This window comes from Lates calcarifer, linkage group LG2 (assembly GCF_001640805.2).
Source record: "Lates calcarifer isolate ASB-BC8 linkage group LG2, TLL_Latcal_v3, whole genome shotgun sequence".
Classification (NCBI taxonomy): Eukaryota; Metazoa; Chordata; class Actinopteri; family Centropomidae; genus Lates; species Lates calcarifer.
In genome coordinates, this window is record NC_066834.1 from 21,845,616 (window position 1) to 21,860,178 (window position 14,563).

Sequence of the window (14,563 nt, forward strand, 5' to 3'; positions counted from 1 at the left end):
ATGGTGGACTTGCAGTAGAGAGGAAAAATTTGTTAACCCTTTGTTTTAACTTTGTGACTTCATGTACGTGCTTACTAACCAGAGTGCTGGCTGAAAAAAGTTTAACCAAACCCTACTCCAGCACTTAGACACATTTAAGATTTATTTAATCGCTAACATTTGTTAAGAGAAGGGTTTGTGTACTCAGTGTGGCTATAGATTAAAACCACTGACAGGTAAAGTGAATAATATAGGTTATATCATGACAAGACAATGTTCTGCTGGGGAACCTTGGGTCCTGTTGTTCATCTGGTTGTTACTTTGACACGTACCACCCACCTAAACATTGTTGCAGACCAAGCACACCCCCTCCCATAGCAACAGCACTCCCCAGTGGAACAGGCCTTCCCTGGCAGGACAATGAACCCACCACACCACAAAAACTGTAGGGAGGAAGGAGAAAAACTACTGTGGTTGGGGGTTCAATTGCCTAAATTTAAACAAGTATTTCTTCTTCCTTTTTTTGCCACTATAAAGAGTTCTATGTTGATAAAGGCTTCTTACTGTGAGTGGTATTGATGATTTCCTGAATAAGCCCCACCCCCCCAAAGACAAAACAACAGACACAGCCACACTTTATGGATAGTCAGAAGAATATGTTTAATAAAAATAATTAAACCTCAATTTCCTCTATAGAACTTCATAGAAAGTAATCCAATAAATTACAAATGACTTTTAAGACGCGTTTTCCTGCACTACATAAAGAATTATTTTGACTACACAGACCACAACTTGCAAATATTACAACTGTCCAATGAAAAAAAAAAAAAAAGACAAAAACTGACCAAGGTGACATTTAGGATATTATCAAGCTTGAATTGAAATAAAAATACAAACCAGTGATGCTAGTTTTGTCATCTCAGTGATTACATGTGTGAAAACTGAACGAAAACCTCCCTGTACAGCAGTAGTGTGTTTTGTCATTCCTCTTGCATATTGGTCACTGTTTACTTGAACGTGTGTGTGTGTGTGTGTGTGTGTGTGTGTGTGTGTGTGTGTGTGTGTGTTTAATGCAGGTTTAACGCTGCTTCTGTAGCACTAGCAGTGCTTTGGGAGTCCTTGTACAGTACAACCTAGGAAAACAAAACAAAACAAAAAAAAAAAACAAAATAGCAAAAATTAAAGCAAAAAGTCCAATCTCATGTCTAGCATTTTTTTTTTCCATTTGTGTCCTAAAGAGGCTCATCACAGTCATCAATCCATCAACCCATCACTGTGGGGCAACACAAAGTAGCAAAAGTCGTTAGATCAGTCACCTACAGCAGAAGTAGCAATGGCTGGGTGTTTGCATAAGGGCACTACAAGTTTAAAGAGAGCAGAGGTGCAGATATACAAAATGACAGTGGCATGTTTAAGTTCATTGCTCAGACATAGAAAAATACCGTACTGTTAGTAATAATATAAAAACAAAAAAACAAAAATGCAATTGCATTGCAAGCAAACCCATGATGAGGTCTATATATAACAGGCATACAAGAAAACCACTTTAAAGCAACATCAGAAGTCAGACGTGTCTTCAGTCTTTGTGTTCAGACCATGGGGGTTGTTCATAGTTTAACCCACTAAAGAACAATGCTACAGAAATACTTAAGAACTAACCAGACTGAGTTATTACAGTGGGTTTTCTCCAGCACAGGAAGAGCGCTCTGTTGTCCCCAGTCCAAACAAAGACCTCACCCCAGAAATAAAATGTGAAACGTGTATCTAACAGTCCACTGTGTAACAGCAGTCCTAGAGCAAAGCACTGTTGTGCTAGAGAAGAATTACAAAGGTACTTCGGCTTGAGTGAACTCCAGTGTTAACAGCTTCAAATGAACATGTACAGCCATGATGAAAAAAAAAAAAATGCACAAGCACGGAGCACAGATCCGAGCAGTTTGCTTTGTCAGACAGAAGTTGAGTTGAGAGAGTGAGGTACAGGATAAGGGCACTTCTACATCTAGCTGAAGCTCCATTCATCAGCAGAACAGAGTTGAGGATGACGTGAAACAACAGACAACAACACTGCAAAACTTCCAGCGACACAAGCTGCTATTGTTGAGCCCTTCCTGAAGCTAGCCCGTCTGGCACTGTGTAAAATTTAATACTCAAAAAAGACGATGACAGTTACTACAATCTTAGCCAGGATTTGAACTATTTTGTGCTTGTGCCAAGTATTTTCTGTAAGACTTTGGTAGACAGGTGGTCATGCAACATGAAAATTTCCTTCCAAATTTATAACGAGTCATTTTTAAAGGTCAAAAAACACTTGTAATGTGGTTTCCACTAGTCATAGCTTACAAGGCGCCCCCTCCTTACTGCAAAAACATTCAGCCTGGAAAGTTATGGAAGCAGTAGATAACCAGGTGAGAGGAGCAGTCCAGCCAAAGAAAACAACACAGTGGAAGCTCTCAGAAAAAAAGGCCTCTGACACACACACATTCCAGCAGAGACGAGGACATTGTGTACATGGACAGCAAGAAAACACACACCCATGCACATGTACATTTGCACAGTGAAGCCAATCCATTGAGAACAGTTGAGGTAAGATGCAGTCAAATACACCGGGGCTGTAGTAATAATATCCATGTCATCAAGAATCCTGAACTTTTCCACTAAAACAGAGACCACAAAACTCTGTCAGGACCTCAGAGGGTCCAAGGGCAGTTTTTGGCACACAGTAAAAGGTTGTCTTCTGTCCCCACAGCTCAAGGAGTTTATTAGACTCTGTAAAAATCAACAGACGTGCAAGTGAACATGTATGCCTACTGTGGGAAGCTAAAGTGCGCGCCTCGGACATGTTGGAACATGTTTGTAAGGTGATGGTGAAAATGAAGTCTGTAAAATCAGATAACCCATGTGAAAAATGAAACCTTAAAAATATCACAGAATTAAATAATGATCCGAGCTTATGTTCTTGATTGAAAAATAATAATAATAATACTTCTACAGATTTCCCCCTAAATCGAAGAAATATTAAGAAAGGGGATTCAGGTAATTCTGTTTCCAAAATGGATGAGAGCAAATGTAGAAATGAACTCTTCAATGTGACACGAAGCCAAGTGACAGGTAGGTGAGGCTGCGTGACTTGTGCACTGGGGGGTGGGGAGGGTGGGGTGGAACATGGCAGACAGAGAATCTACAGCTTCAGTGACATTCATTAGCTGCCCAAGTTATTGCTGACATATCCAACGCATGATCTGCAAAGCATAATTGTCAACGAACCTGTAAAAGTACTGAGTATTTACAAGAGAAACCAAAGTGTTTGTCAAGTGTCATTCCCCCAACCCCCGACAATCAAAATATATTAATAGTACAGCTCAACGAGCATGTTGATGTAGTTTCACTTTTTTAATAAAATTAAATCCTGACATAATTACAATAATGCCTTTTTTGTTGCAATTGTACATAATCGTGTGGTACAAGTTCACAGAGTTCAGAAATCTACTAAAGTCTGACATGCAAAATGTCTCAAAACAAGACTGTACCTTGTGAACAAACGCTGAAATTTTATTTCAGTTTCTTTTTAAGTCAGTTTTTCCTGTTTTTTTTTAAAGGGTTTTTTGAAGGTTTTTTTGTTTTTAGGTTTTTGTAGTCTTTATTACACAACATTTTAGTTAGTTCTTGTATTTACATGTAAAGAAATCGCAACATAAGTGCTGGAAAATCCATATATATGTGAATATATGTATACATTTCTAGGCGATATATAAATAAATTTATAATTATATATTCATAGGATCAGTCCTCATCACTGGAGTCTGAATCGTCTGAGGATGAGGACGAGCTCCCAGACTCTGATGAAGATGACTCAGCTTTCCCCGAACCTTCAGGACCACTGTTCTCTTTTTGTTCTGCCGACTCCTCCTCCTCTTCTTCCTCTTCTTCGTCCAAAGCCTCTTCTAATGCCTCGTCGTCCTCCTCTCCGTCCTTCTCTTCCGCTGGCCGCTCTGTCTCCTGTGGCGATGACTTGGCGGCCGCAGGCGGAGGAGGAGCGGAAGGAGGGGTGGGGTCACTGTTTGAGCTCTGCGGCTGTGTAGCAGACACTGGAAGGTTAAGGCCTGGAGTGAGAAGCATCCCTGGGTAAAGCATACTGGAGAGTAACAAGGGGTTAAGAGACAGTGGGTGACTGGAGGCTGCAGAGGCAGCTGAAGCACTTTGTGGGGCGGTGGTGGAGGAAGTGGAGCTAGAAGTTGAGGAAGGAGTCGTGTTCGAGCCCTCTGTCCTTTCTCCTTTGGTGTCTGAGGTGTGAGAAGGGGCTTTAGAGGCAGACGGCTCTCCTGTTGCACCGCTGGTGGTTCCCTTTGTTTTTTCCTCTGAGCCTCCTGCACCCTCCTGAGCAGGCTTCCCAAGCAAGCTGCTCATGCTGAGCAGGTTTGGCAATCCAGCCATACCAGACAGCATCATGGGAAACATGGCAGCCAAGTTGCTTGCGGCCAGGTTGCTAGCGTCGGACGGCAGCCCCATCAGGCCTGCGGTGAGCTGCAGGGACTGTAAACTCTGGAGGTTTTGCTGGAAGGCCTGCAGGCTGGTCAGGTCCATTCCAGAAAGGAGGCCGTTGGCCAGCAGGGGGTTCAGACCGAGGGCAGAGGCTGCTGCGTTGGGTGCTGCTGCTGCGGCCGCTGCTGCAGCCGCCGCCTTGGCCAGAGGATTCTTGGGGCGACGTCCACGCCGGCTCACCTCCTCAGGAACAATGGGTCCTGTCAGGATTCTATCAAACATGCTCTCCGGGAGGTAACCCTGAATGAAACATAATATATATATAGGGTTAGTAGTTTTACATAGGATAACTAGATTAGTGCACATGTTCACTGCTGCTTTATCAGGTAAAGCTAAGACTAATGCAGTCTAATACAACAGGCCTGCAACTAATTCAGTATTTATCAAGGTTATAATGTTCAGTTTTTGATTAAACTGTTTGGCCTCTCACACCTCTCAGTTTTAACACAATATTATTCAACAGCATCATAATCTACAGCCTTCAAAATGATCATAAACTTGAATCAGCACCACCCTAAGACATGTTCTAACTGTCATCAAGTATAATTTACTGCTGTTGTAATTAAATGACATTAGTTTTAGCGAGGAGTACTTAATAAGCTGGCAACTGAGTGTATTATTGGAACCATTCAAAATGGCCTTCCTTGATGTGACATAGTTTCAGTCAGAGTTTGACTTTGTGACTCACCGACTGTTTGACCACATCTGCCCATTCAGGTGGGACTCCATACTCTGGGTTTTCCTGAAGGAACCGGCACAGATCCTTCAGAGGAGGAGCAAAGGCTCCACCAACCTACAGAAAAGATGTCAGGAAACATGACGACAAAACTGCTTAATACACACATCTGGGAAGCACACATCATCTCACATGTATAAACTGCACTGTCAACCTAACTGAAGATATCACTTCCTTTATGTTCTTGTTTGTAAAACAAGTACTGTAAGTGTCACATATCAGATTTTTATTACAGTAAGAAATGTCCATTGAAAATTTGGATGTGAGAGCTACAGCATGTGATGTTCAATTACTATAATGTCGTCTCAGCTTTTTTTAAATGAATATTTGAAGACATAGTCCAACACACACACACACACACACACACACACACACACACACACACACACACACACACACACACACACACACACACCTTGCGTGCATTTCTCCTGTTGATGATTTGGACCCTCTCCTCTCCTGTCAGGCTGTTGACATCAATCTTGTTGGGGTTCCTACAGCGGTGCCTCTTCTGCTTGGGCCGGCCATCCTGGAAGTGGAACTGCATTTGCATCTTATTAACCCCCTGGATATGAAATGGAAAAATACATATGTCAAAAGAAAATGTCTAACAGCAGGGAATTTTCTCCACAAACTAGTTACTAGTTAACAAGTTTTTGCATCCGTTGCATTGTCAAACAGTGCCCACGTGAGTCAGTTATATTCTGTACTTTCATTTAACATTATCTTTTGATAGCATACAAGTGCATGTTAACTGATCATGGGCATGCATCTTTAACAAAACCATAAACAAATTTTTGATTTAAGATTTTTTTGGGGTTACATTTCCTGTGACAGAAAAAAGGACTCACAGGAATAAAGGCTCCTGTGTCTGCTACAAAGCCCGGGTGCTCTTTGAGCCACTGTTCTAGATCTTTCTTCCTGGGAGCGTCATCCCCAGCAAGGCGGGTGCCATCTTTGAGGTTGATGACGGGGACCCTGCTCTCTGTGTCCCCAGGGACCTGACTGGAGCTCTGGCTGTAACCCGGTGTAGATGCCATAGCCGCGCCCACCTGGCCAATACCGCCCCAGCCTGGAGGCACCTGGAAATACATGGACACGGAACATCTATTACTTTCTATAAAACGCATGATTACAAATTTAACATTGTAAATATGTAAAGCCAGACATGTGAGCTGCTTATTTTCTATGGACCATAAACCTGCATTAGGCCACACAAGCTCCTGATTTTACAAAAAACAATGGCCAAAAGAAATCTGTTCACCTGATCAGGAACAGCAGGGACTCTATTCCTGTTCATGAAGAGCAGGTCCATCCCCTCTACGTTCTTCCTCCTTCCCCTTCGCTTCTTAACCACTGGTTGGCCTTCCAGTACTCCATTCAGCCTCATCTGGCCCGTAAGACCTGGAGGCACTGTAAAAGAACCAGCCTGTTAGATGTGAATCTACTGTGTTATACACAACGGCTAATTTAAATGAAATGAAGCTTAGTGATTCATCTGGAAACAGTCTTAAATTCCAGCCACATTCGCTCTAGTTACTGTTCAAAAGGTCAAAAGCTCAATGATAGACTGAATACACACAGTTTCTATGCTCTAAACAAAGTCAGTAGGACTCCAGAAGCTGCCTCATGTCATATGCAGTCTATAAATCACCAGAACTACACATTGCTGCCATCTAGTGGTGGTAAAGGAAAACAGGATAGCCTCATCTCTGAACAAGTTGCATGCACAGGTCTTGAGGTAATAGTTGTATTGCAAATGAACACACCAGTCTGGAAGCTGCACTGAGGCTTGGTGATGTCAGCCAGGCCTGTGTCCGAGGCGCTCTGCAACTCATGAAGCCGGGCCAGGTACTGCTGCTGGGCTTGGGGGCCCTCCTCAGACTCCAGGGGCCTCTTTAGAGGTAGACCCTGTTTCTGGAAGGTCAACTTCAGACCTCCCTCCTGCTATACACAGACATGAAAGAGTGTGAGACAAGTGTGGGAAAATAGTTAAGAGGCAAACATCCAGATTTATAAACAAGGAGAAACGTTATGCTTATTTGTTTTTGTTTTTTTTATTCCTTCTCAGACTATTAAACATGGAGGCTTCATTTCAGCTGTTTGTCTTTCCAGTAACTAAAGGATAATATACTAATTTAAATTTAGATAATATAATATCATCTCTTTTATAGGAAATTCTTACAATAATAGCAAATATTGTTCAGATATTTTCTTGTTAGTAGTAGTGGGACACATGGACACACAGTGGGTAGTGGCTAGCAGGGCAGTGGGTAAAGTCTGTTCATAGTTTGGAATGTACTGGGAAGCCATGCCAAAGAGATAGCTACTGTCAGCATATAAAGTCCAGATTTTAAAGGAAACAAGCAGCAGGTGTTTGAGGATCTGTGATGGTAAAACCCATAAAATTTGGAATAATATCCTTATCAAAACGCAACACAGAAGCAGGGAATAAATTGAAGCGAGTCTCAAGCCTGCCAAGTTAATTGCCATGTTGCCTATAAGCGTATCAGAGAACACCCACAGCTGAGGTCTACATTTCACTCAGATTATAAGCAAGACCCTTCAGTCTAGAGAGGCTTCAAACTGAACCTTATTATATTCTCATGACTGAGTGATTTGTCCTGATGTAATCACAGCCTCAGAGCCCAATTCAAATTGAGTGAGTGGGAAAAGAGAAGAAGGCTGCTATTAAATTAATCTCTCCTCCTGCCAGGCAGTCAAACCCACTAATCATACCCAAAGGAAAAGACAGAAGAAAACCAGAGAAACATGCTGAACACGGCAGCTAACACCGGTCATGGCAGCAGAAGTGGTAGGATCCTACGATTAGGGCGAAGCGGAGGGAGGAGGGGACGAAGGGAGAAATTAACATACATCATTGAGTTTTACTGAGAACTCCTTGTTTTCTGCAACATGCTTGGTCACCTTTGACCCCTGTGGCGAGGCAGAGGGGTCCTCGCACAGGCTGTTGGCGTTGTCCAGCAGTTTTGTGGTGTAGAAGGAGGCCACTGCGCCTCCAGGCTCGTAGACCCGACGTGTTCCTGGCCACTTGCCTTTTAGCACTGCCTGGCAGATGCTGTCCAGGCGGTTGATAATCACACGATCCTATGTAAACAACAGCACAGATGACCAGCACGTTCAAAATCAAAACAACTTTCATTTTGATTTAATAAATCAGGAAAAACTAATCATCAAAGAAAAATTTGTCATATTTGTCGATCAAATACTTTCCTATTAGCTGAATACTTAATTTGAGTAGCCACAGGGATAGTTGCTGTTGATCAGACTCATTTGGTTTAGTTATGTTTGAAATTAGTTTAAATTGGATTTTACACATGCACAGTAATTCACCTTTGGCCAGTAAGATGCAGCAAGCATGTATCCTCCTCCCTGGAAAGGATGCGAGGAGTTGTTGGTGACGCCATTCTCAGCCACATGGGTGTCTTGTGTTTCATCCTGTGTAGTGCTCAGAGATGCCACACTGTCCTCATCAAAGCCCTTTACACTCACTGCTGCAGGCACTGATAATGTGACAGGACACAGAGACAGACATTAAAGACTTCTTCTTAGATACATTTTAATTTAATTATTCAGTATTATTAAATAAAGCCTTAAGAATCCAAAGAGCCAGAGAATGGTAGAAAAACAGGATAAAATAATTTAGAGGGTTCATTTCTATCTTAATTCAACAACCTAGCTGGTTTTTAATGCAATGAAATGTTACTGTGCCCTGAACAAATCTTTTGATAATACTAATACATGTTAAGTACTCACCTTTCTTCTTCCTTTCCTCTCCTTCACTTTCGCTGTCATCAGAAGAAGATGAAGAGGAGGACGATGACGAAGAAGAGCCAGAAGAGCAAGATGAAGAAGAGGAGGAGGAGCTGGACCCGGAATGTGACGAGGAAGATGATGAAGATGACGAAGAGGAGGAGGAGCGCGATGAAGAACTTGAGGACGAGCCATCTGAGTTAGACTCTGAGCCACGCCTGGCCTCCCTGCGGCCCCTCTTGCTGGCCTTCTTGGGTTTCCTCTCTGAGGAGTTGGGTGTGAGGGGCTTGGTCCGTGCTGCCACCATCTGCCTCTCATTGTCCCTCATCTCAGAAACAGGCTTCTCTTCCAGACCTGTGGGAGTAGCTGGTGCTCGAGGAGGGCTCCAGCTCTCGCCCCGTTTCTCCCTGCCCTCCTCCCCTTCTGAGGCTGGTTCCACTTTGGGTACAACCCCACAAGGCTCTGCATCTCTCTGGGCCGCTGGAGGCAACGGAGAGCCTGTCAACACTGAGCTGGTGGCCTGGTGCTGAGGGTGTAGGAGCGGGGTGGATGTGCGTGATTGCTGCTGTGCTGCTTTTGTTTGGCTGTAGTTGCGCTGGGCAGCCATGAAGCTGAGCTCAGGGTCCCTCAGAATGTGGTAATCTGTGCGGCTGACGCCGTGCTTAGCAGCACCTATTAGCAGGTCGCGGTCATGGGTACCAGCTTCCCACCAGACGGGCAAGTCAGAGCTCATCTGGCACAGCGACAGGCGCTCATAGAGTAACGAATGCCGAAGGACTTGTTCCCTCACTTGGCGAAGCAGCTCTACTCTGTACAGGGTACGAGACGCTCGCTCCTCTGTGATGGGCTGGATGGTGAGAGACGGGTCCACCGCAGAGTCTGGAACAAAGATGAAGAATCAGGGGTAAGAGACCGTATGTGAGAGGAAATAGGGGCTGCTTTACAGCTACAACCCAAAGACCTGTTTGTGCCAGGAGTTTAAACATCACACTGTTTATCTTTCCACAAATGATTAACCTTATCAACCCGTCTACCTCAGCACTGCTGAGCCAGCTTGTTTACTAGGGCGCTGCTGACCTCTCTCTTGAGTAAAACCATTTACAAGGAATAAATGTGGTACATACTACCTGAAGCAATGTTAATGAAAACATCTTGAGTCAAGTGTTTGTGTAGCCTCAGGACCATCAGGCAAAGCAAAATACACAATATTCTGACAACATCATATCATATCATAACTTTTTGTATCTTGTTGACACACTAAGGCCACTTCAGATGTGGCTTCACTGCATGGTTGTGTGTGTGATCATGTGGAAATAGGCAATAAAAGGTTCTGACCTCCCTCTTTGGGTGGCAGGCGACACACCCGTCGGCACATAGCGGTGAAAGCACACAGGTATTTCTGTAGGCTCTCGTCAGTCTTCTTGTGCAGCCGAGCCATGGCCCTGAACTTGGTCCAGTCGAACCGGCCAAGATTTGGGTCAAAAACAACACCGAAAGTGGAGACCACCCGGTAGAAGTCAGCTTCTTCTCGTCTGGTCCATCTGACAGATATGGAAAATTTACACTGTAATAACCATTTACGCAGACAATTATATATTTTCCAGTAATATATTATCACTAGATATTCTTCCTCAGAATTACTGAACAAAGCCTCAGAGTTCCATTTTATCGCTTATCCCATCATTGATCTGCTCTGTATTCTGACCTTTGTTGGCGTTCAATCTTAGCAGCCATCTTGGGGTTGAGGGTGTCGTTGAGTGTGGGGGGCAGCGGGCAGAGCGGAGCAGACAGTATCATGGTCTGCTGGGACTGAGACTGAGTCTGGTGGATGTGGAGGATCTGACGGCTCTTGGTGTAGCGCTGGGAGGCTGTGATCAGACGCCTGAGCCTTGCTGTCAACACCGAGGAGGAAGGCCAGTAGGCAGATTCACCCTCTGTCACTGGAGCTGCATCTGAAGGAGAGTGATATACAACGCACATTCAAATACGGATAAATGAAGTGAGTATTTACAGACTTCTCTACCTTTCTGACACTTATGTTGAATTTCTGCTGATTAATTACCTTGGAACTTAATAATTATGGATCCTTAAAAATTTAGGACTGTGCCAGATTTCTCTGGCCTGTGGGAAGCCTGTATTAATAACCATCATGATAGCGATAATCCACTGTGGATTACAAGTGTCTAATACTCACCTCCAGCGTTGTCAGTGACAACCAAGTCTCCAGGAGAAGAGGCATCATCCTGCATGAGAAAACACTGTGTGTTTATGGAAGGACATGGCCAGACAGTCATATATAAACAAGAAATATAAAGTTAGCAGACTGGGAGAGATTTGAAGGTAAATCACAAACTAGCTGAAATACACAGAGGGAATAATTTCCTCAACTAGTCAAAGTATTAAATAACAATTTGCCCCTTTGGTCTTTGTGGCCTTACCTCCATATCGTCCTTCAGCAGGGCTGGGGCAGGCTTGTATTCTGGATCATCCACATCCCTACACACACACAAACATAGGTTAAGTCTGTGTCAGTTTCACAAAATTTCCTAACCTTAGCCAACCATGTTAAAATAAAAGCCAAATAATGTTTTACAGGCACAGGACCAGTGTTATGTACCCACCCATCCATAAAATCATTGCCTCTCTGTTCAGCGGCAATGGCCTTCTCATCCGGTCGTCCCACGCGGTCTAGGAAGCACAGGGTAGGGTCTGCACGAATAGTGTTGTACTTCTCATAACCTGGGGCGCACAGGAGGACAAGCAAACAGCAAAGTTAGTGAAGGATAACGCATGGAAACTCTCAGATAGGGACCGGGCAATATACACAAGCTGGTTGATTTCCCACAATCCCTTGGTATTAATGGAAAACACTAAAAAAAAGTGGCATCAGAATTATCAGTTACAATTTATTTATTTATTTTTGGCTTTTTAAAATAATCAGTCAGTAACCTTTACCACTGTGACTGTGACACAGCAGCTTGTTAATGTTTAATATCAAGTACAGACTTTTCCCCATTTGTAAAGTGACTCAGACACTTTGAGGGTACAGCAGAGGCTAGCTGAGTTTCATTTCAACTCTAGAGCTCTTCTCATTCTGGTGACCAAATCATATAAAATAAGTCACAGCAAAAGCTTACCATGCTTATATACACCCAGCAGTAGACACTTGTCGGAGATGGCATCCCACCAAAGGGCTGGCAGCTCTGAATGGTCTGGCTCTGGCACCCAAATCTTTATCTCACTGAAGAGGAGGAGGGAATTTGGACAGATATTATGTGGGGAGAACTTTTATTGATTTCGTTCATTTACTGACAATCTGACCTCACTCTGGGGTTAGACAGAGTTCCTCTATTGCAACACTGTGAGAGATAATGAAGTAAATCTATGCAAATGAATGTGACAGGAAGTCCTGGACCACAGAACCCAGAGCTCTGCAGAAGTTTATTCTGCTTTTTTTAGGCCAGCTAAATATTGTAGACAGGTCTTTATTTGTAATAACCTATGTTTTTTCAAATACATTTTTGCATTAAAAAAATCTTATTTACTGTATCATTTTGCGGTTTCTGCAAACACTTATGGAGGACTTTCATTGTGAAACTATAAACTATAACTATAAACACTAAAACTATATTTAAAAAAAAGTATGCATGGTGATTTTCTTTTTAACAGTCGTTTTGATTAATCAACAGTGTTGTGCTGCAGAAAAGAGAAAGAAAACTCCCCATCTTTCACCAGCAGGTGGAGCTCTACAGCCATCTTGCTCATTTGGCTCATGAGCTGTTCCTTCAACAGGTTGATATTGTCTGCTTGCCACTCGAGGAAAAAATGATAAGGCAGCTATTTCACCTCGATATGGAAACTCTTCTGTTTCCACTCCTGAATCTTTACTGTTGTGCAGCAACCACTAACTCAATCTGACCTGTGTATAACTGAGCAGTTCAGGAATTCTACAACCACACTAGGCGATGTTAGATACCGTCTACTGTGCTCTGCGAAATTTGTTGTATTTTCTTAATTAAATGATTGTGTTTCAAGAGTCCTAGTAAGGGAAAGTTGTATAAAAATGAGAAAACAAGGATAAAACATAGGGGAGAAGGCAGAGAAGTAAGGTAATATCTGAATAGGTCAAAGTTGAGCTCACCTGGAGTCCACGCCGTCTAGCACTTTCTGGGCCTGGTTTCCTATCACCTCTTGTTTCAGGTAGTAGAGCATTCTGACCCTGAGCAGCACCCTGCACAGAGAAAACCCAGTGATTACAACAAAGCCCTGACCACTCACAAACGCTGAGCGAGCAGAACTAACACACACATACACACACACACACACAACCTGTTGAACACAATCCAAATGAGAGAAATGTGTGACAAATCAGCTGTAATCCTAAGACTGCACTGTATAGTCCTTTCATTATATTCCTATTGTACACTCATACACACGTTTATACACTTAAAAATGTACGTACAAAACAGAACCCTGATTTTTTTGTGAGAGCTGTGTACAGCTCTCAATTCTTAGTTGTGCAGCCCAACCACAGAGCAGGACACACACTACATAACTCACCCTGATAGACCAGCATACACACCATACCTGATCAATTACCATGGTGAATTACTGTATGTATGTATTGCAGTCGATATTTATTGTATGGACCTCACTGCTCCTCCACGGCTAGGCTCTTAAGACTGAATGAACAGACAACAGTCTCTCTACAGTCGTCATATGGTCGTGCTCTGGCAGTAGATGAAGGCTGGCACGTCGAGGCTGACAAGGTAGAGAGAGGCTGACTCACAGGGGAGACATTAGCTCTGTGATGCATGATCACACATCACAGCCAGCAGGCTTTGAGCAGAGACACAGTGAAGTGGTGGGAACTGTGGCGGGCTGGTGTGCCAGGCTGTGACGTCTGGTATGCCTTGAGATTTTTCTTAATGTAGATAGCATTCTGTGTAATCATTTTGTATAAACACAAAACGAATTTAAATTCCACCGTGTGATGTCTTCTGTTGGAAAAATGTGGCGCGGACGTTTAAGGATTTCTGGCATGAAAGCAAAATTCTCTATGGAGTATTGCTATTGCCATGGAGTTATTAGCTGTCCTACAATTACCCTGCACAGAGTGGTTACACCTCAGAGGATATCTGACATTGTCAAATGAGCAGGGGAATTTTAGAAATATCCAGATTGACACATTCAGCTAAATAAAGCCTATATTAAAATATAACTTTTTCGAACCAAATTAATGCAAATTGGATAGGAAGAATAATTAATTTGCCAAGAACCTAAAAATAGTATAATAGTACAATAGAGCACAATGGTCTATTGCCTGTTGCCAGACTACTGATATCTCAACACTCAAAAGTTCCATACATGATAAGGAGGCTGAAAAATGACCTCTGTAAACTGCAACACCGTCTACTTCTTTGTATTTGTAGCCACTTCAAAAAATTAAAAATATTACCAAGCCTACTATATTCATCCATCACTTCATGTGGACCCGTGGACTCTCTACAGTGCAGCTCTTCTTTCAAGAGCACT

The 14,563-nt window shown here is 43.0% G+C and overlaps 1 protein-coding gene across 9 annotated transcripts in view; it reads right to left on the reverse strand.

Annotated features, from left to right (window-relative positions):
* Positions 1–614: 614 nt before the first annotated feature.
* chd9 (chromodomain helicase DNA binding protein 9) overlaps positions 615–14,563 on the reverse strand; it is a 71,067-nt gene continuing 57,118 nt past the window's right edge. For 6 of the 9 annotated variants that reach the window (XM_018666724.2, XM_018666726.2, XM_018666732.2 and 3 more), the window contains 16 exons: positions 13,170–13,259; positions 12,166–12,269; positions 11,650–11,767; positions 11,467–11,524; positions 11,223–11,271; positions 10,734–10,980; positions 10,364–10,569; positions 9,032–9,907; positions 8,609–8,778; positions 8,132–8,362; positions 7,024–7,201; positions 6,519–6,667; positions 6,106–6,336; positions 5,670–5,819; positions 5,207–5,311; positions 615–4,758 (listed from right to left, as the gene is read on the reverse strand). In XM_018666724.2, coding sequence (XP_018522240.1) covers positions 3,760–4,758; positions 5,207–5,311; positions 5,670–5,819; positions 6,106–6,336; positions 6,519–6,667; positions 7,024–7,201; positions 8,132–8,362; positions 8,609–8,778; positions 9,032–9,907; positions 10,364–10,569; positions 10,734–10,980; positions 11,223–11,271; positions 11,467–11,524; positions 11,650–11,767; positions 12,166–12,269; positions 13,170–13,259 — 3,961 coding nt within the window. In that variant the 3' untranslated portion in view covers positions 615–3,759. The remainder of the gene's footprint in view (positions 4,759–5,206; positions 5,312–5,669; positions 5,820–6,105; positions 6,337–6,518; positions 6,668–7,023; positions 7,202–8,131; positions 8,363–8,608; positions 8,779–9,031; positions 9,908–10,363; positions 10,570–10,733; positions 10,981–11,222; positions 11,272–11,466; positions 11,525–11,649; positions 11,768–12,165; positions 12,270–13,169; positions 13,260–14,563) is intronic. The other 3 variants (XM_018666729.2, XM_018666728.2, XM_018666727.2) reach the window with 3 other exon arrangements.